We start from the raw sequence: 22485 nt of genomic DNA on the forward strand, positions 1-22485 counted from the left end.
AAAATATAAACATGACACTTTACCCAAGACACCACACATTTTTATTACTCACTGGTGATAATGTAAGTTTTGAATGATCAGGTGTACGGTGCTGACTTGAGTACATTAAACCAAGCAGAGATCAAACTGTATTGAGAAAAAGTTCAGCAAAGCTAGAATTGTTACTTCAGAAGACCAAGGAACATTCCCTCTTAAAAGGAATGAAGACTGAATAGAGTTTACTATTCCCTCCCCTGCATACAGTTTTTTTTATAAATATTGTTAATTTGCTTATAATCTCTGCTATAGATATATCAATGACCCCAAAGGAAACAGACAAAAGGTGAGAGAAAGAACTACTGGTGACCGTCAGGTTACATTCTGATTCTTCTTATATGTATATTTCAAAAAATTGCCCCTTATCTGCAATTTTCCTATATTAATGGTACAATCTTTTTATATGTTTACTCTGCCTAAGTTGTAAATAATTTTTTAAAGAATAGGGTACAAAGATAGGAATGTAATATTTAAAATGAAATGAAATATATCACAGAACTTTGTCTCTTCTATCTTTATGTGCTTTCTAAGGCAACCTCTTCATCTCCACGTATCTGAAGACATCTTTATGTTAATGAATCCCCTCTTCTTTCTGTCTCCACTGTTAGCACCATGGCTTCTCTGACCAGTACCCAGAGTGGTAAGTCCACTTTACATTATAATTCTATATATATTTTATATATATATATATATATATATATAATATATTATAATTCTATTATTTGTATTATAATTGTATTGTATTATATTGTATTGTAATTGTAACTGTATTGTAATTCTATTACATTATAATTCTATATAAGCGTATCTGGTGGATATGCATAACAAGCGTGAAGAAAATCATGAAATGATATGATGGCCTCTAATATTCTCTATTGTATATCATTCTATTTCAGTAAAATCATTGTGTGACCCTAACGGGTTGTGACAAACAAGACTGAAACAGTAGTCTAAGCCAGCTTCATCAATTGCCCAGATATATGCAGTTGCCTATTAAGTGGTTTCTCTTTTTTTCCATTTTTTTCTCTGATTCTCTATTCCAAACAGAGCAAGAAATAAATCAAATCAAATAAATCAAAATAACAATCAAACAAATCAAAATACATCAAAAAATAAATCAAATCCTGGCACTATCCTGCTCAAAACCTTCAGTGACTTCTTGCACTTAATAATGAGTCAAACACCTCACCATGACCTTCATGATCTAGCCCTTTACTTCCTCTACAGATTAATCTTATGTCCTGTCTCCCTTCTTCGATATGCCCTGGCTCCATAGAGCTTGTTACGATCCCACTAGGACACAAGATTCTTGATTGCTGGATACAACCTCTTTCCTCTGCCAGGAAACTTCTTTTGCCAACTTCTCATGCCTAGTTATTGCTTATGCTTCAGTTTTTTGCCTTATTTTCTCTACAGAGAAGCCTTTCTTGACAACCTAGTTGAAGTAAGTCTTTCCCTACTGTTATCTATTTCAGCCTATTGTTTGAATATTTACCACCTTTGGAGAAATATGGAAAAAATATGGCAGCTAGAAAACTTTGACCAAGTAACAGGCAGGATGGGGAAGTGGAAGACCCAGAGCAGGAAATTGCATGGTTTTAGGGATTAGGTTGCATCTATCTTAAAATCAAGATCTTAGACTTTGGAAGCATGGCTTTGTGAAGCACCTTGCCTGTAATTACTGCCCTTCAATTTTTTATTATTGAATCACATTGATTTTTAAAATGCTACATGTCACTATTTCACTAAGAAGAATGAAGAAAAAGAAGGCCATGATTACATGTAGGTCAACAAATTTTAAGAGGGGTTATCTGGTGACAGAGGCCAAGCAATAAACCCTACCAAAAGGCAATGCTTAGGTGCAAGGGTCAGAGGCTGCCCATAGGGTCAGCTCCTGTCAGGTGAGGGTTCTCTTTCAGATCTCTTCTTGGGAAGCCGGGGTGGCTCAGTCGATTAAGCATTTGCCTTTGGCTCAGGTCATGATCCCAGAGTCCTGGCAGGGTCCTGGGATGGAGTCCTACATTGAGCTCCTTGCTCCGCAGGAGCCTGTTTCTCCCTCTACCTGCTGTTTTCCCTGCCTTTACTCTCTCTCTCTCTGATATAATAAATAAACAAAACCTTAAAAAAAAAAAAAAACAAACTCTTTCTCTCTCTCTTCTGCCCCTCACCACCATGCACTCTTTAAATAAATCTTAAAAAAACAAAATCTCTTCTTAAAGAGCTTAATGTTTTAATAAGGAAGATATATCCATCCGTGAACCTTAAAGTTTTGAACTTTGAAGATTCTTCCTGTTATGGAGATCATGAATAACTTGCCAATTTTATACTCTATTAACTTGCCATCTTGCCAGGGTAGTCCGTTTGAAGGGACTCTGTCCTAGGAACTAAAAGCCCCTATGTCTATTCCAACAGTTCCAGATCTATAAGCAGATATTTGTAAATGGTGTTATCCTTCACCAGCAGCTGTTTGGGAGGATGGGGATGCAGGATATACCTGCTTTTGAGTTCAGGTGGTACTTGGAATCAGCTAAGATCTTGCAGAACAGTTACAAAGCATCAAGCATGCTCTAGGATATATTTATAAATATTTTCTCATTTAATATTGCCCAGCCTACTGCTCTCCCAGCCTGGCCATGTATAACAATCTTGTGTCTATTCCTTTTCATCTGAGCACCAGAGGACCATCTCTCCAAAGCTATGACATGAATGTACATGTTCTGTGTTATGAAACATGTCTTTCTAATCCCCTATAATTCCTCAACAAAGATTTGTGATATTTTACTCATCCTCACAAAGCCTCCTAGGCTCAACGTTGAAGAAAATTTATTTACTATGGCTGCTTTTAAAGAGACTAATTGTAAGTTCTCATAGAAAGATTCCGTGTCAAGAACTAGGGAAAAAGTATCCATCCCCAGGGTTCCTGCATCCAACCCTCAACCACATGATTTAATAACTTTATCTTAGAATAACGTACTCAGTTGCTTGCATGTTAGCCTTTGATTTTCCCATGAAATGAATAAGGGAGATGTGGCATTAACTAAGGTGACCTTGCCATAAGGTTAAAGGAACATGGACAACTGATCTCCAGAGCTTCTGGACCTTTGGAACAAACTCAGTTTCTTCCTGGGTAAGGTTTCTTTGAATTATAATTTATTGAACCCAAAATGAACTGGCTATTTTGGGGCTAGGAGTTAACTACCTAAATCCTGATTGAAAATAGTTAGTAAGGAAAGAAAAAAGAAAATAGTTTGTGAAGTTCTGTAAGAATGGCCTATTCTTGTTTACCTCCTTCTTTTTTGTTGTTGTTGTTTAAAGTAATATTCTTGAACAATGTAATAGATAAGAACTATATGAAACCTCTGGGTATTCAACAGCTTTTATGGAATTGTGAGGATGATCCACTGACAGTGAGAGCAATAACAAGAAAACAGACTTCAACTGGCAAGAAACAGCAGATCCCTGCCTGCAGGGGATGACCAAGTCAGAAATCTGACTCCTTCATGTGTTTGGATAATGTAATCTAACACAATTGCAAACCCAATTTATGCTATAATGATATTACATTTGAAATGCTCTACTTAATTGTAATCAAAATCCAATTTCCTAGTGCAATTAAATATAGTAAAATATATTGTAGGCATTTATTAGCCAAAATTAATTAAAAAAGAAAGACACAAAAAATAAAGTAGAATCAGCCCCAAATGAAAGCAAGCTGGACTAAAGCCAAAAATGAAAGACACTCTACAGATAGGTAAGAAGTCAAGGCAAGAGACTTAAAACTATTTAAGACTACAATGTTCTTCAGTGAGATATCACATTTGTCCACAGACCTTAGGAGATTAACCTACATTGCAATTTTATGAAACTGATTATTTATAGTCAATGCTTTCCACTAAGTGTGCAAAAGCCTTTAATTTTAAATGACAGAGTATGGTGATATCTCTGTGGGTTTGTGAATATTGGATTAAATCCCCTGTATTTCGTTTCTATTATAACTTAACAATGACCAATATGAAACATCACTGTCAGAGAAAAACAAACTAAAAGAGGAATCCAAATCCTCCACAGTAGATGTATGACCACCATACATCTTAGATTTCTGAAGAACTAAGCAAATATAAAATATAGTCATTTTGTCCTCATATTAGTATTATTAGTATTAGTATTTATTAGCATACTAGTATTTTTGATTTAGGACATATAGTCATAATACTTAAATGTTCTAAGAATAAGAACATAAGTTTTAATCAAAACACTCATTTAATCAAAACTTATTCATTAGTGTAGAATTTAAGGAGGTATTTGGCTGGTTCTCTCAATACAGCATGTGACTCTTAATCTCAGGTTCATGAATTGAAGCCCCACATTGCATGTGGAGTCTACTTAAAAAAAAAAGAGAGCAAGAGAGAGAGAGAGAGAAGAACTTACGTTGTAACATAACAAACTCATAAAAGTAAATGGCATATTTATAATTTCATATCACATGTATGAAGGCACAATTTGAAACCTAAAACTGATTAGTCTTCATATCCCACCTGATTAAAAAACAGAACAGTGGTGGAAGCTTCTGAAGTATTCCCAGAAGTGCTGAAAAACAAAAGAGAGAAATAAGTAAATCCCAAATAAAATCCCATTAATCATATGTAAATGGGGCTTCAGGAAAAAGAGTCATTAAATGAACATAAAATCAGAAACTTAGTTTCATAATAACACTGAGGATTTATTCAAACTTTAAAGCTGACCATATTTCAACTGAAAACATCCTCCTAAATAGAGGTTTTTTACTACAGACACACATAACATATTAAGCTACTAATTTAGATTATTTGCCAGTTGATTTTCAGGTGCCAGTGATCAAACTAAGGATTTACAAAAAGTAGCTTAATTGTGGCTGATAGCACTAGTCTGATTCAATAGCCATGCATCTGTGTTAATGAATGAGAAATGAGAAAGGATGAGTAAATGAATAAATATCTGGGAAAAAATTTAGGTGAAAGATATATACATATGTCCACACATACCTTCACCTCCCAGCACAGCTAGGTTCAAACACCACCCCCTGCCCCACTCCCCGACCCTTTTAACTCAGAGATATAGGGACAGTGCACTACATCAGGGCTGAGGGTTGCTAGAGGCTTGGACTACCCAAGTTTGAATGCAGCAAAAAGTACAGTGTGTAAAGCCTCTGGTTAATTTGATCAACACAGGCATTCAAAAGCGATAATGCAAATTTCAGAGTAAATGTTTTGATCAAATTGGTCTTTAATTAAGTTTAGAAGACAACTGAGATTTCCATTTTGCCCTATTTAAAAACAAAAACTTTAACCAGACATCTGGCTGTTTAATATCACATAGATAGAACAATTAAATAATTAGTTTGTTTTTCAATTTTTTAGTCCAAATGTTTGCTATATTTAGACAGAGAGCAGATTAAGAATTAGTCATGATAACTCAATTTCTTTGATTTATGAAAAAAATGTGACTCAAAGTAATGACCTACCCATTATGCAAAGGATAATTACTTCGGAGTCAGAAATATTTTCAAGTCATCTGTCCGTGTGGTCTAGAGTTGTAACGTACAAAACAGAATACAGTGCATGTAATACATAAACCTAATATTTTAACAAATTTTAAAGTAAAACAAAAGTTATTCTTAATGTTATATTCTGATGATTATTGATTTTATTTTTCAAATAATAACTTTAAAATATGGATATACTACTCCAAGTATGAAATGGACTCACCTTGCAGGTATTTCCAGTGCTCAGCAGTGTGTAATGTGCCTGTGTCACTTCCGAGTGTTGTGACTTGCTCAATGAGTCCTGTAAAAAACAGAAGGACATTGATGATGTTCAAAGGCATGTAAGGAGAAGAGTGGACAACCAGACAAGTCACAGGTACTTGCATAAAGCATTTATGTTTTAACACACAGCAAAGCCATGCATTCTTGATCAGTATGAGGAAGCTAACTACTATTTATATAGAATTCATGTTAAGTAGATGGGCGTGGGAAGTGGTGGCTAAATTAATACCAGTGAAGAAAAAAATAAATGTTTTCAGAATTTTAATGGAAACCGGGGATGGTATAAGGGCAAATACTCTCAGCCACAATACAGTATTTTTTCTCTCTTAATATTCTATCCTGGCTTTCTGCTAAGAAAAATTAAGAATGTCACTTGCTTTATGCTAAACATTCACTGCATTGAGTAATTGTACATTTCAAAACCTGGAGGGCAGTTTTTCTATTGCCCTTTAGAGATACCTTACTTATCTCAACTGTGGCTACTTAATCATGTGTTAGTCCAAATTCCGTTTTAATTTCCAGCACCCCTGCTGTAGTTGTGGCTTACTAGAAACCAATCTTCTTGAGTCAGAAGCTTCCATGTTTCAAATATCAATAAGTTTGATAGCTCTTTTTTCCCCCTACACTTTCTCAAACAAGGCTCAGTTCACAGCATCCTGAAGCTTTTCTTTTCATTAGGAAATTAAACTTGAATCTCTTTTATCCCACATGCTACAATAAGGTGTCTCCCCACCTCCTATAGAAACTCTGTGGCTAGTTTCCTCACTCGTATTTTACTTCAGAAACCCAGGATTTTCAAGTAAGTGTTCTATTTCAGAGTCCAATTTGTACCATTTTTAAAAAACTGCCTTTTAAAAAATGTTCTTCATTCTGGTAGCTTTAACAAAGTATTTTTGAGGGTACCTGGGTGGTTCATTTGGTTCATCTGCCTTCTGCTCAGGCTATGCTCCCAGGATCCTGAGATTTAGCCCTGCATCAGGGTCCCTCCTCAGCTGGGAGCCTGGTTCTCTCTCTCTCTCTCCTGCTACCCCTTTCCCTGCTCATTCTCTCTCTCTCTCTCTCAAATAAATAAGATATTAAATAAAAGAAAACATTTTTGTTTAAGTATTATTTATTGTGTTCAGTTTCTCATACTTTCAACGACAATGTTTTTTGGTTAGTAATTTCTCTCGAACATCAAGATAACATTAATTATATTATTTAAGTTGTAATTTCCTTCTTTGGAAGCAGAAAATTTTGAGGTAAGGTATGCCATTAATACAAAAAGACTTTAGAAATATAGTGATGACAGAAACGTATAAAAAAAGTTTTCTCAAAAAAGCATACATTATTGAATCAATGTATGGTTTATGAATATAAGTAAAATGTACCTTCTAAAGCTGCTATAAATTCAAATGGTACTTATAAAATTTCTGATTTTGGCATATAAAATTGTGCTAGCAAAATGGGTATACACTATTCTGAAATATCTCCAAAATTTCAAAGCTCTTTTAAAAGAAATCAGCTATCAGTGGAAGGAAAGAAACTATCAGTCAACTGTCAGATGTATCAAAATAGATACAAGTTAAGAACTGGCTATACCAACAAAGACAGTCTCTTTTTTTTTCCTCCTCACAAGGTACACGAATATTTTTGACCAAATTCCTTTTAGAAAAGAGAGATAATTTATTATATTCCCCCCCTTAAGCCCTTCTCAAAGCTTTAGAAGGTATTACTTGTGGTACATCTTCTTCAGAGAAATTAAAACATTCTTCTAGTACAAATGTACAGAAGGAAAAACTCATAATATAAATATTGCTTTAGGGATGATGGGTTTATTTATTCATATTTGGTAGCTTTTGAAAATATATATGTATTTCCAGTTTACATTTTGCCAAATGAATGCAACTTCTGAATGTCTCTTTTGTTTGGAGTAAGGAAAATGTCTGGTCCATGGACTTACAACATTGAATGAAACGGCAAGCATTTCATCAAGATGTCAAAACAGGAAGAACTTATGGCATAATCAGCACTGATAGTCGAACAAGAAAATACTGGCTAATCTTTCTGATGAAGAACTATTAAAGGACAATCGATATCAATTGTGATTTTAGGAGTGATGATGTACATCTGTTTACCATATTTGTTGCTTGCATACTGAATTTCCTAAGCTCACTGATCTATGACAGTGAACAGAATTTTTATGAAGTCATAGGCTTCAAAGACTCTTAAAAATAACACCTTAGTAAATTATATTTATAAAGTGCTTAACAGTAGAGTAGTGATACTTTTTTAAGACATTCAAAAGTGTGAATGTAGTCTATACAACTGACCCTCTGTGTAGCTGGAGGATGCCTTCAAACTTAACTATTTGTTACCAATCATTTAAATCCATTCACACAAATGGATTAAAAGATTAAACAGTATGGCCAAGAGAAAGAGGTGCTGGCCTATGGTTAGGAGTAACTAAGTCTAACTTTAACTTTTCCATAACTAGCTACCTAAACTTGGAGAAAATCATCTGGCCTTTCTCCAAAATTAGGACTGTACAGTGATCAGAATAATTTTGAAGATAAAATTAAATGTTATAGAATAAAAAGGGTTGAAAAGTTTAAAACTACAAAAGTTAACCTGTTGCTTGCTAATAAGTATATAAGTAATAAAAAGTTGGACTATTATTCCTAAACTAATGTACAAGCTGTATGACTTATGATATTTCTGGCATTTGATAGGCCCTGAATTAAAAAACAAAACAAAACAACAACAACAACAACAAAGAAAAAAACAAAAAAAACAAACAAAAACAAAAAACCATATATTTCGCTGAGGAAGCATGGGGAAAGTCATTCACAGAACCATTTCTCTGTGAAAACAGGTAATTTAGGTTCCCAAGTGAGTTTTAATTTTTATATGAAGCACTTTGATTAGCTGCTGCTCTAACACTAACTGGACAGCAGGGATATCTCCAGTTTACCCTACAATGGAGAAAGCTGCATGTGCATGTTTGGAAAAGGATGTCTGCCTATCCCTCAGTGGCTTCAGGAATCACTAGGCTCTGCCCTAAGGCAGTGTAACACAAGAGGGTGGGGTGGTGGTTCAAACTCTTCACATTGCCAATTTTCTCCTGGATTGCAAGGTGCTTCCACAGGGTTATGCCACTTTTGGTGGGGGGGATCAAAGAGTAGAAGCAATGGAAAGTAGAAAAGCCAACAGAGAAAGCAGAGAGAGCTGGTATGAAAATACCAAGAACAAGACAAGAATATGGGGAGACACAGCTAGACTGCTGCGGAACAGAGAAGTAGTGAACATCCAAATAAAAGAAGGAAAAAAGAAACAGAATTCCAAAAAGTATGCTAGAGAAAGGGTGTATATAATTTTAAACAACATATGTTATGTAATGGGATTTGATGACCAGGAGAGGGGCAAGAGTGGGAGCAGTAGTTTTAGTAGAAAACAGTAGTTTTCTGGACTCTTCTCTCATTCTGGGTATGAGCTTGGAAGAATCATTTCATATTTGTTTACTTCCTATCTTCGAAAACCATTTTTGAGAAGAGAAGATAGGAAGCAGATTAGGCAAAATGGGAAAGGTATTATCACTGCTACGCACCTGGGGCAGACTTCCACACCTCACACTGTTTTTCAGTGTGTATACTGTTACTTCTAAGTGCTGTAAGACTGCCAGCTTGCTTGGTCTCCACTGCCATAGAGGCAGGAAGGTCTCTTCCTGTTGGGGAAGACACTCTCATTAGTCTGGTTAGGCCCCTGTGCATTCTGGCCTTCAACAGTTGTTTCAGGATAAAACATCTTGGTCTTCAACGTTGTGTCCAATCTGAATGTCCAGTACTTTGAAAGAAAGAAGGAGGAGAGTGCAATTCCAGTTCAGTTTTAAGTCTAAAAGGTAAATGAGTAGACAGGTAGAAAGCAGACTCACAGAATGAAAGGGACTAGGAGAGGAAGTACACATGTGGTGGGTCTGAAGCAAGGCTCTCCAACTTCTCCCAGTTATTTCACCTTCTACTTTATTTTCCCTATCTGGAAAACAAGTATGCAATATGTAACAGCTTTGAGATTTGCAGGAAGTTTAAAAGAAATAATGTATATAAAATACTGAGCACACTACTTGGCACATCTTAACAAACTAAATAATGATAACAATTATTAAGATCCAAATTGAATTTTTTCTTTTATTTCTTATTTTCAGTAGATTGATCATTATTGTAACCTTTAAATCAAGATCAACTAACTATAAGGGTTTTTTTTTTCTCAAAAATATATGTAAAACTTCCTTTTAAGAATTTCAGGTTAGGGGTGCCTCGTGGCTCAGTGGGTTAAAGCCTCTACCATCGGCTCAGGTCATGATCCCAGGATCCTGGAATCAAGCCCCGCATAGGGCTCTCTGCTCAGCAGGGAGCCTGCTTCCTCCTCTCTCTCTGCCTGCCTCTCTGCTTACTTGTGATCTGTCTCTCAAATAAATAATAAATAAAATATTAAAAAAAAATAATTTCAGCTTAGAGACTCAGAATCATATTGCCATAGATATGTTTTCCTTTCTTTTTTTAAACGATGTATTTATCTGTTTTAGAGAGAGAGGAAAGGGGTAGAGGAAGAGAATCTCAAGCAGAGTTCCCACAGCACAGAGCACAACACAGGGCTCCATTCAGGACCCTGAGATCATGACCTGAGGTGAAATCAGGAGTCAGCCACTCAACTGACTGAGCCACCCAGGTATCCTCTCTTTTTCCTTTTAAATGGAGAAAAGTAAATTATATACCAAATAAGTTCAGAAGCTGAAGACTGGAGAGAAAAAAAAAAAAAACAGCTCCGAACCTAAATTTAAAAACTAAGGGTAACTGTGTTGAAAGATATCTAGGCTGTGAATATATTAGGAAAATATAGATTTTTTTTCTCATTTGATATATTTTGGTTATCTAGAAAAAAAGTGCTTGCAACTGCAAAATTTGCAATTTCATGGAAGGATGAACATTCTCCCCCCTCCCCCTGAAATATAAATATTATCTCAGTTTGAAGACAGGGAGAAGAGAAACAAAGGACAACAGAGGTTTTCATTCAACAGTATATATCAAGTGGCCACTATGAATCAGGCACATATTAATCCAGTCAAAGCATCACCAAGGTACTGCCAAAAGCAAGATATCCCAGATGTCCTAGTGCAGGAGGTAGCAGGGTCTGGATTATGGAGATACAGAAGGTTGCTATGATGGGGAACCCAGGTCGGGAGCAGGAAATGCTTTGATAAAGATTTAATTAAGGAAGTGTCAACCACAAAGCCCTGGCATTTTAAGAGGAGGACTCTTTTCCATTGATCCTAGAATTCATCTTTTCTCCAGTGCAGGGTCTCATGCATAGGCCTTCCACGTCTGGTCTCAAGCTCTACTGCCTTTCATCCATGACCTCTACTTTTGGGAGAGGCCATAGGAGCAGCCAGGCTGAAGGGAACAGCTGGGCAGAGAAGAGCAGGCTCTGCTTGGGAGAGCACCTAGAGAACTGGGTTGCAGGGAATGTTGTCAATGCAGTGCAAAGTGGGCCTTGTAACAGAATCGGGGAACTTGGTTAAATGCAGATTCCATTAGACCCACAGAACAAAATCCTGGACATGCATGAAGTCTAGGTGCTCACAGCTCTGAAACTTTTTTTCCCTTCACTTTTTAGAGGAAGGGTTAAAATAAAGTACACAAAAATAGCAGTGGAGCTAAACACTTGCTTTTTTTGATGCAGAGTACCTAATTCGTGATCTACCCCTATGGCCTCATTTTTAGAAAGGGCAGAATTCACATTGGTCTTTGAAAGAAACATTTTCAACAGGTCTTTTTATCTTCTAATTATTTTGCCATTTGTACTTTTCTTGCCTTCCAAAAAGAAGATACTTGTAAACTATAGATAATCCTGTTCCTGAAAATGATGGCTAAATGCAGTCAAATGAGTTGCATTCAAGGTCTTGCTCCATCTCTTATTAGCCATGAAATTTGGGCAGGTTTCTTTACCCCACAGTTTCTCTGTTTCCAAATTTCTCTGACACAGAATACCTTCTTTTAAATTGAATATTAAATGAAGTTTTAGGTGTAAAGCCCTGAGGATAGCCCACAGGTGCTCAACAAGTTCCTGGTACGCCCATAAACCCTATGCAAATGCACTACCAATCTCATTCCTTACCATGATAGTCTATACATCCTTTCTCAAACATTCTAATTCTCTCTTCCCTTTGTTGATAATGCCTGTCTCCTCCTTACTCAACCATGGAAGTAAAGTCCACTTTTTAAATATCCAATCGAAATGACACCTCTCTTCTGGGCTTTTCTCCCAGTTCCCCTGATCAGGTGGTCCACCATTCATATCAGGACATACTTCTCTCATAATAGAGGTAGAGCTGAACCATAATTATGTACTTGCCAGTCATGCCCACTTAGATTATGGGAAATATAGTCATTCTTATATCCTGAGCACTTAGCTTGGTGCCTGGCACGTAAAAGGTGATCAAACCATAAATATACACATATGTAATTTCTCTGAATGCCTGGCGGATTCGGATCGGACAGGAATGCACGTGCTTTTGGGGGTTATGGGCCTGTGAGTATTGTGCGGTCGTCCTACCGTCACCCGCATCTCACCACTGCCAGGCCAGGCACTGAGGGATAATGGCTTCCGTCTAAGGTCCAGCCGGTTTTCTCCGCTTTGGGACGCGGCTCCGCTGGGCACCGGCAGGGGGCGGCGTTGCCACGCAGCTGGATACTCGGCGGGTAACCGTCCTTCCCCGCCCCCCTACTTGCGCGCCCCCGCCCCACCCGCTCTCCCAAGGGGCGCAGCTTTGGTAACTAGGATGGGGCTCCCTCAATTCCCGCGGGACGGACTGTTCTTCCTCCCAGGCTGGGCGGCTGGGGTTTTGCAGGCCCTGGGAGAGCGTCTTCAGCTTCTCCGTAGGGTGTGCTTCCCTTTGCCCCTCGTCAGGGGAGTTACTCAGTTTGGAAAAAGCAGCCTGCGGCGGGAATAAATGCCCGGAAGAAAGGCGGGAGGGGGGCGGAGGGGGGAGCTTTCTAGCAAACAGGGTGGTGCGAGCGGGAGCGCGTGTGGGGGTAACCATCCTTTCGCACTAAGTGACTGAACTTTGATAGAGGAACTCTTAACTTTTAGACTCGCCCTTTCACGTTTCGTGGAAAACTAGATAATTTCACACTGACATCTATATTTACTTGAGAAAAGCAAACCTTGGCGTGGGACGAACGCGCTTCCCTTCTTCTGTCGCAGACAGAACGCGCCCCGGTACGTCCGGGCCCGCGCCGCAGTGCTTAGCGCGACACAGAGGCCGCGCGCTCCCCGCGCCCTACCTCGGGCCTGCGTCGCTCTTGGCCTTTGGCGGCTCGCCTGCCCAGCCGCCCGAAACGCCGGGGCGTCCGCTCGGTGACGCGCGCTGGCCGACGTCGCGCTCCCGGACGCCCGGAGCTGCTGGTGCGCACGAGTTGGACGCACGTTCGCGGCCCCGCCCCCGCGTCTCCTCGGGTTCGCCTGGAGCTCCCCGGCACTTCCCACTTCCAGAGGTTTCGAGAATCGAAACACAGCAAGCTCTTCCCCTCACTCGCGGAGATTAATATGCATGGACAAGAGGACTCTTGAGTTCACACCAGAACCGGGTTTGTGGCTTAAGAAAACGGTCTAGCTTTATACCGATACGCTGTTTAAACGGGAGGTCCTGAGGAATCCCTTGAGCCCCATCATTAAGCTAAAACGACACCTTTAATCTGGAGAGAATTTTATGTTTGGCGACTTTCTGCAGTTGAGCGATTTCACCCGTAGCTCAGTTTTTAGGGCCACTTATAACTCTTGAGGTATTTTAAGTGTCTTTTTGTTGGATGAAAAGGAAAAAAGAGGCTTGGAAGCAGAAGACCGTCCCTAAATTAAATATATGTGCAAACACACACACACACACACACACACATGCACATACAAACACCTACTCGTCTCGCACTCTACGGACCGCTCGGCCAGCCGCGCAGCACAGCCCGTTGGCCCGCGGGGCGGGGGGGCGGTGCCCTATGCAGATGAAGAGGGTGTGGCGAGCGAGCTGCGCCCGGGCCCCGGAAGCGCGGAAAGGCCCGGTATAAAAAAAGTACTGAAGACATTTCCCCCGCACAACTGCTAAAGCTCCAGAGACAGTAACGTGTGCTGCGGCGGCAGCTGGAGGCGCCACCTCCGGGACCACCGCAGCTGAGGCGACAGCGGCGCGGGCGGGGGCGAGGGGCGGGGGTGGCCAGCGCAGGCGGCGGGGTCTAGGAAGGACTAAGTCGCTCGCCGCTGCCGAGAGCGCACTCGCACTCCTAGAAGTGTTGCCGCCTCGCGGTTCCTCGCTCGCTGCGCTCCTCGAAGGGGCGGCCGCCTCCAGGTGACACAGACGGGACTCCCGCTTACGCTTTCCAGATGCATCAGAGATACTTTTGGTGCGGGGCTTCTCTGCGGGACGCGGGGCGCGGCTGGGAACTATGGGGGTCTGGGGAGGGAGAGTCTCCGAGGAGCCCTCGAGCTTGCGGACGAACCGGGGAGGGGGCGCGCTCTTTACGGGCCCCTGTCCGCCGCGGCGCGTCCTCACCGCGCTCCTTACCTTCCTTTGGCTTTTAGGACTGACCAGGGCCAGGTGGCGTTCGGAGGGCACTTCATGGCGGAAAGCGAAGGGTACTTTGCCATGGCCGAGGACGAGCTAGCCGGCGGCGCTTACATCCCCTTGGGCGGCGACTTCGGCGGCGGCGACTTCGGCGGGCACTGCTTGGACTATTGCGAAAGCCCCACGGCACACTGCAATGTGCTGAACTGGGAGCAAGTGCAGCGGCTGGACGGCATCCTGAGCGAGACCATCCCGATCCACGGGCGCGGCAACTTCCCCACGCTCGAGCTGCAGCCGAGCCTGATCGTGAAGGTGGTGCGGCGGCGCCTGGCCGAGAAGCGTATCGGCGTCCGCGACGTGCGCCTCAACGGCTCCGCGGCCAGCCACGTTCTGCACCAGGACAGCGGCCTGGGTTACAAGGACCTGGACCTCATCTTCTGCGCAGACCTGCGCGGAGAAGAGGAGTTTCAGACTGTGAAGGACGTCGTGCTGGACTGCCTGTTGGACTTCTTACCCGAAGGGGTGAACAAAGAGAAGATTACGCCTCTCACGCTCAAGGTAAAGCCTCCCGAAATGGGCTTGGGTCCGCTTCCGGGGCAAGTGTGGGGTGCGGCGGGCCGAGGGGCGTCGGTTTGATGCCGTAGACCTGCGGCCGTGCTTTGGGTTTGGGCATGCTTCTGTATTTGTTTGTTTTTAATTTTTAAAAAAATTTTTTAATGAGTCAACGAAGGTGCGTGGACGGTGTTGAGTGTTTTAAGTTCACTTGGTTCTTCAGCGCCACTACTCTTCTGCTTTCTCCTCTGTTCTCCCTTCTCTTTCGGGTTTTTTTGTTTGTTTTGTTTTGTTTTGTTTTTTTCTTAACTCTGGCTTTTCTTGCTTGCGTCTTGTCCAGAGTGGATTCTGATTAAGTGGAAGAATGAAATGATGTGTATCGTTCTTTGAGTCATTTTATGGTCTAGCTTTTTGGAGAAAGAGCAGCCTGAATCAGGATCCAGTCAATGGGCTTATTACCGTATTGAATAGTGTGATTAGGTTTCGCAGCTGCATGGCACTGACTCCATGTGTGAAGGATATATGTGGTGCTTCTCCTGGTTGACTCACGTGTGAAGTATATTGTGGGTACTTCCCCCAACACACACACACTTGGCTCAAAGCTTGTTTTATACAATTAAAATTGTCTAAGGAATCTGTCTCCCAGAATATCCTAATTTATTTAGTTCAAACTTGATTGTAATTGCAAAGTACCCCTAGAGGGACAAGATTCTAATCTCATCAGTTGCCTCAGGGTAGGTGGAACTGGGTGAGGAGCGACAAGGGTGAGAAGCGAACCAACTTTCCACTGTATGCCTTTCTGTCTTCTGAGTATTGTGTGGATATCGTGTGAATATTCTACCTATAAGACCATTTAAAAAAAATAACATTTCAAAAGTCAGACATGACAACAGAACGTCTTAGTAGTGTGCTATGTCTGCCAAAAGCCTCAAACTGTTACTTCTAGTCTCTTTCCCAGACGCTAAAACCACTCGTTAAATGCATTTTTTTTCCTGTTTTCAGAGGACTGTTTGAGACTGTAGGTAGTGTTTTGCTGAAACTTGACAAAACAAAAGGGAAGGAACAAATAATTCTCAACTGTGAAGAAGATGTATTTGTTTATTTATTTATTATTTCTTCTAGGTTTGCTCATCTTCTTGTTTTATCTTTTAAATTGTAGGAAGCTTATGTGCAGAAAATGGTTAAAGTGTGCAATGACTCTGACCGATGGAGTCTTATATCCTTGTCAAACAACAGTGGCAAAAATGTGGAACTGAAATTTGTGGATTCTCTCCGGAGGCAGTTTGAATTTAGTGTAGATTCTTTTCAAATCAAATTAGACTCTCTTCTCCTCTTTTATGAATGTTCAGAGAACCCAATGACTGAAACATTTCACCCCACAATAATTGGTGAGAGCGTCTATGGTGATTTCCACGAAGCCTTTGATCACCTTTGTAACAAGATCATTGCCACCAGGAACCCGGAGGAAATCAGAGGGGGCGGCCTACTTAAGTACTGCAACCTATTAGTGAGGGGCTTTAGGCCCGCCTCTGATGAGATCAAGACCCTTCAGAGGTATATGTGTTCCAGGTTTTTCATCGACTTCTCAGACATTGGAGAGCAGCAGAGAAAACTGGAGTCCTATTTGCAGAACCACTTCGTGGGATTGGAAGACCGCAAGTATGACTATCTCATGACCCTTCATGGAGTGGTGAATGAGAGTACAGTGTGCCTGATGGGACATGAAAGAAGACAGACTTTAAACCTTATCACAATGTTGGCTATCCGGGTGCTAGCTGACCAAAATGTCATCCCTAACGTGGCTAATGTCACTTGCTATTACCAGCCGGCCCCCTATGTAGCGGATGCCAACTTCAGCAATTACTACATTGCACAGGTCCAGCCAGTATTCACATGCCAGCAACAGACATACTCCACTTGGCTACCCTGCAATTAAGAATCATTTAAAAATGTCCTGAGGGGAAGCCATTTCAAAGAGGATAGGGTAAATAAGTAAATAACAAAGGCTGAGTGACCCAGCCCCAATTAAAGATATGCTTTGTGCAATGAAGATCTGCTCCTGGTTTTAAGCTTGGCAAAGCTTGTGGATCTTTTCATAGGTATGGGAACATGATCTCAAAACATCCCTCCTTACCCACCAACCCTCTCATCTGTTCCTCCAACCTAGTTGGATTCTATCCTGAAACAAAAGAGACCTGTCATTCAAAACAACCAGGTTCTCCTAAAATAACAAGGGAAAAAAAAAATGCTTGATGACAATATGGGTTTGCAGTACCTGCTCCCATAGCTTTGCCGTAGGAAAAAAAAAAAAAAGTTTCTTATAAGGTGGAATTTACAAAAGGGAAAATACAGAAAAAAGATCTTACCCCAACCTAATTATCAATTCAGAAGTTCAGATAGTAACAATAATGGAAAGAAAGGGACTCCAAAGTTGGGATTACTATCTGAGACTTGCAGCAAGTGCTGTCTGTCAAACTATCCTATTATGCTAACAGAAACAGCTTGCTCCAAATGAACAGTAGTAGGTTGGTGCAGTTTTCATAGCAAACAGCAGAACTTAATGACACAATCCATTATTTCCAGCTGTGTACGTAGCCTGCATTTTTAAAATAGAAAATGCAAGCAAAAACAGCTATAGCAAAGAAAGTATGCTCAAGGACCAAAGATTTAACAGATAAAAATACCCAAGTAGAAGAGATATAGTAGAATATATAAAGAGTTAACTATATTTGTTACACACCAATAAACATCAAAGTGCCTGTTGCCTTCTGAAAATTTGAAGTGGAAAAATTTTATGGTTTAATGATTATTTTATTTTATCAGGGACTCGAGGAAAATAAAACAACATATAAGCTTGTGAATGGTGGAGGAAATGCCCTATTTTTTCTTGGCAAATACTTGTATAAAGTTAACATTGTTGGTGTAATATTATTATAGGTACATGTGTATGTGTGTGTACATGATGTGCATATAGATATACATATTTGGGACATGTATATCTATATACACATAATACATTGACTATGGTCTAGAATAATGTAGCAAATAGAAAATGTTTAAATACTGTGTGCTTTTATGTTTTCAGCAGGATGACATGAGACGTGGGCATATTGCAGTGATGAGTTAAAACCCACATCTAAAAAATTAAAGCAAATGAAGGAGGAAAACAATTAATATATATGATAGGAAGAGCAGAGATTATACATTTTTAGTGAGTTTTTTTTTTTCTTTTTTTGTGTGAGCCATAGAATTCTACAAATGGGAGAATATTTGTTTGGCAGAGCACTCTTTTTGTACTGAACTGCCATTTTGACAGTAGAAACCCTTTTATTTTGTGTAGTACTTGCATGCCTCCATGGTGTATAATCCAGTGGATCATGGAATAGTCCATTTAAATCCCTGACTGCTAATAAAATTTCTGGTGATTTGAACACTACTTATTAATATTTAAATGAATTTTTTAATGAATGCATTCTGCATTGCAGGACCACTAGAATTTAGTAAATGTGAAATGACCCTTTTTAAAGAGTATTTGCACAATTGCTTAAAATTTATATATGAGATATATATTATATATACAATTTTATAAATTCATGCCAATATGAAACACATTAGATCTGGTTGTCACACTGCATTTAAATACTTAGTACTGTACTTTAAATTCAGTCACTTTGCATTGAATCAGATCCAACTCTATTATCTCTTTCCCAAGAGACCAGTTAAATCTTTGTGAAATGAACTGGCATTACCATTTCAGTTCAGTGACGGCTAATTCTAAAACCGTTCCTTTTCCCAGCTCTGAATTCCTTTGGACACTGGTCTCTGAAAATGCGTTTGTTAAAAACAAAACTAACACATGCAAAACTTTCTTTGTATTGTGAAATAGCCACATAATTCCTACCAACTCTAGTGGATGACTGCTTAGTATGATAATTCCTCTGAAGAACCTACCAGATTTTTGTCATCAAATTCAAGAGGGACTGAGAAAGAAAATAGCATCATCCTATTGGCAGTGTCATTTGTTTGTTATCTAGGCATCACCCAGATGCTCAATTGTAGGTTTAATCTATCGGAAACTACCTTTTGCACATCTTTCTTTGAAGCCTTAACATGAACTTGATGGGTTTGCTGTGGCAGCTTCCCTGTGAATTCTGTCTGAGCTGTAACAGCTACTGCACTGCCAGTCACTGTTTCCTAGGGAACTCTTTTCTCCCATGTTGGCTCATTCGCCCTCACTCCAGCCCTGGGTTTGAAAATTAATTGTGAATTCCCCGGAAATGATTCCATTTGCAGATTAAGCCTCATTCCTAACTATCAGAAGCCACAGCTCCGCCTGTTTACCTGTTTGGAGTTTCCTAAAAGAAAACTAAGGGAACACTTGGGAACATAGGAGCAGATGGTGATCTGCTTTCTTCCTTCTCATTCTAACTCTTTGACAAGTGAGTCGTCCACTATATTAACAAGAATCTGGAGATCTCTGGCTCTGCCATAGCAACAATCTGCTGTTAATTTATGACACGGATTTTTGTTTAGGGCCTTATTTGAAAATATACTTTCCATTTTCTGAAGTATTTATGTTCTTTTCCTGCTTATTCCAGGGTTGGTAGCATAGTTGGAAGTGCCAACACCTGGCATTCAGATAGAACAGGCTGTGCTCAAGACAACCTTCAGCAGTACTTTAAAACTTACATAATTTATTTCTCTTTTGTACGTACTATAGTCTTGTGCATATGTAGTTGAACAAACAGTGGAATATATGTCTCTCTTTGTGGATGTGTAACCTAAAAGTTTGAATGTCTGGTGAGAGAGAGCCGTGTGTATAAGTCAGAGAAAAGAACAGCTCTCAACTCCTGATTAGTGCCTGTGATTTGCTTGCTTTTGTGTTTATCTGGCCTAGCGTGCTGTTAACTTTAAAGCAGGAAGAAGTTTTATCTTCTGGAGGCGCTTCTCACCTGTCTAGTTTGGCATGTCAGAGAACATTTGACCTGTGACAGTGCCCTTTAAAAAAGTTGATATGCAGTAAATCAGGTTGCCTCAAGGAGTCATACATTGAGATGGACTCTTTCCTTCTTGAAGTGTGATCAAGTAGCTGCTCCCTTCGGTAGTGGGTGGACTATTTTAATGTGGCTCAAAATGATCCTAGGATGGAAGAATATCTGTAAGCCAAGCCATGGAAGAAACTTAAAAAAAAAAAAAAAAGTGAACATCCTATTTTTGCCACCCCTTTCTGTTAGCTTATCGTTGGTTGCTTTACTGTGCATAAAGTTCTTTTCAATGCAGTGCTTGTCAAATAAATATTGTGAACTATTTTGTAAATGAAATGTAATATGTTGAAAGTTGTCAGCAGTTCAAAAATAAGCTTTTTCTGTTGTTTAAAGACAGTGTATTAGATGAAACCAAAAACTAAAAAAAAAAAAAACATATATAGCACCTATTTAAATATAATCTTTCTTTAAGATTTCTCATAGCATAGCCTTTTCAGTGCCAAGAAAGCATCTCTATGTAATATTTTGTTGTAATAATGGCTTGCTAACAAAATACATGGAAAAAATACAAAGTTGGAAGATGTCAAGGTAACTTGGCAAAATTTGCTGCAAAGACTTGCAGAATGGAGAAGGCTCTGCCCACTGGCTCTCTCTCTCTCTTCAACCTCTCTACAACCGTTGCCTGCTCTGAGATGTCCTATTGCAGCAAGCTGCACATTGGGTCACTCTTTTGGAATTTTTTGACTTTAGACTGTGTCACAGGCAGAAAAGGAGTTGATGGAGAATGAACTTTTTAAAAACTGACATGTTTGAATCAGTGCTGGAGGGAACAGATTGTGAATTTTGTTTACAGCATCCAATATTTGGATTTTTTTTTTCTTGTAAATAAAAAGAAGTTATTTTTTTCTATTGAGTTGTGTCTTTTATCTTTGGCGTCTGTTCTGGCTAAAGACTGTGTCCTCTGAATCCCAGCTTGAGTCCATGAGAAAAGACAAGGCAATATTTGGGAAAAAAATAGCCTTTGCAAATTTTTAATTACAGTAACATTAAAGTGTTCAGCTTTCAGCCAGCCTATCTCTCACTAGCTCAATTAGCTCCAAAACAGTCTAGCTAATGAGTGCCAAATTTTTTTAACTGGGTATGAACTTAGTGTTAACTAACCCGGAAGTCAGACGAGTTTTCCACCATCAGTAGAGACTCACAGCTCTGGATTACAGGGCTCCAGTAACCTTAAATGGGCCTTGGTTTTCATGAGTAGCGCAAGTGCTGTGATAAAGTCATCAGTGGTTGTTTATGGTTTGAGGTTCTATAATATCGTCCAGAAGTGTTAACATTCTGAATTGAGAGAAGGGGAATAAGAATTGGAAGCTGATAATTGGAAGGGGAAGTGGAAGGAAGAGCAATCATAGGATCTAATAAGTTATAGTTTGAGTGCATGTGAGTGTTGGGTGCAAAAAAACCGCCCCTTTGACTGATACTCAATATACTCTCACCAGTTTGGATCACCAAGGACATATGTTTATTTATTAATTTTTTTTCCTTCATGTAATTTTGGAGATTTTCTCCATTAGTAGCATGAGAATTTGGTAAGCCTGGGTTATTATAGAACATACTTGTGAATTTTAAAGCCATTTAAAGTCCTGATGTTGGATAAATGCATGCTTGCACTGCATCTATGAACGAGCCACTCCTGGTATTAAAATGCAGTTTCCCTCACATATATTTCATAAAAAATACAAGGCAGTTATTTGATTTGATAATGTGTCATTCTCTTTGTTTCAACCTCTTCATCCTTCTGTAACTCATCTCTCACATGTCTGTGGTCATCATATAATTCTTTCTAAGCAAGGGTTGAATAAGGACAGTGTATATTAAGCTTTTCCTAGACTTAGATACACCCTGCTATTTCTAGTTGAATTACCAGGCTGCACCTAGCTACGCCTGGGTAGAAGTAACCCACCCTTTTTTTCCTTAGGAAGCTCATTCTCCAGCCATTTTGTTCCTTTCAGAAGAAAAACAAAAATTAATACCCAAAAAAGCAAAAAAACAAATTAAAATCAACCTTTTATACATATGAAGTAAAATAAGAACTGTTAAAATCATCAAATACTTCAGAAATTTAACTAATTTCCTTTTTGAACCAAGTTTGGAATAAACGATATGAATGTTCTTCAGTCTAATGCCAATTACATTCAGTTAGGAGGTGAAGAAGAGAAAATGATTTTAAAATGACGGTGGCTTTCACCTATCAAGGCCCAGTTTTTGCCTTCTAATGCTGTGCTCTAAAAAAAGAACCGAGTCTCCTTGGACAAATCTAGGGCTGGGGCAAGGAAGATACCAAAGGAAGCTGGAGAATCCATCTTGCAGTTCCAGAAAGCAATGATGTGCTTAAAAAAAAAAAAAAAAAATTAAAAACCACAATGATGCAGGGCATGTCAAAACAGCACAAGAGCCAACTGAAGAGTTTTAGTGGCCAAAACTGGAACAATTTGACAAGCAAAATAAATAAGTAGTATTGGATT

General features: G+C 39.6%; 2 protein-coding genes across 4 annotated transcripts in view; one reads left to right on the forward strand and one right to left on the reverse strand.

Annotated features, from left to right (window-relative positions):
* Positions 1–13543, reverse strand: part of LOC122892073 — a 162046-nt gene extending 148503 nt beyond the window's left edge. Inside the window, exons 1-5 of the mRNA XM_044228584.1 lie at positions 13496–13543; positions 13039–13393; positions 9426–9542; positions 5781–5858; positions 4572–4623 (exon numbers count right to left, since the gene is read on the reverse strand). Coding sequence (XP_044084519.1) covers positions 4572–4623; positions 5781–5858; positions 9426–9542; positions 13039–13393; positions 13496–13543 — 650 coding nt within the window. The remainder of the gene's footprint in view (positions 1–4571; positions 4624–5780; positions 5859–9425; positions 9543–13038; positions 13394–13495) is intronic.
* On the forward strand, positions 13388–20872 carry TENT5A (terminal nucleotidyltransferase 5A). Of its 3 annotated transcripts, none has more exons than XM_044246693.1 (3): positions 13388–13461; positions 14444–14984; positions 16138–20872. In XM_044246693.1, exons 2-3 carry the CDS (start codon positions 14481–14483, stop codon positions 16912–16914), a joined length of 1281 nt encoding a protein of 426 aa, XP_044102628.1. In that variant the 5' UTR covers positions 13388–13461; positions 14444–14480; the 3' UTR covers positions 16915–20872. The 3 variants fall into 3 exon arrangements, with proteins under 3 accessions (XP_044102628.1, XP_044102619.1, XP_044102611.1); XM_044246684.1 differs by lacking the exon at positions 13388–13461 and adding an exon at positions 14104–14210; XM_044246676.1 differs by lacking the exon at positions 13388–13461 and adding an exon at positions 14233–14265.
* The last annotated feature ends 1613 nt before the right edge of the window (positions 20873–22485 follow it).

Source organism: Neovison vison, chromosome 1, assembly GCF_020171115.1.
Source record: "Neovison vison isolate M4711 chromosome 1, ASM_NN_V1, whole genome shotgun sequence".
Classification (NCBI taxonomy): Eukaryota; Metazoa; Chordata; class Mammalia; order Carnivora; family Mustelidae; genus Neogale; species Neogale vison.

Bases quoted from the DNA above. Each gene is read 5' to 3' on its own strand.
- TENT5A (XM_044246676.1), top strand. From the start codon at position 14,246: ATGCATCAGAGATACTTTTG. The intron at 14,266-14,443 runs GTGCGGGGCTTC...TTTGGCTTTTAG, and splicing joins ATGCATCAGAGATACTTTTG to GACTGACCAGGGCCAGGTGG. The intron at 14,985-16,137 runs GTAAAGCCTCCC...TTTAAATTGTAG, and splicing joins TTACGCCTCTCACGCTCAAG to GAAGCTTATGTGCAGAAAAT.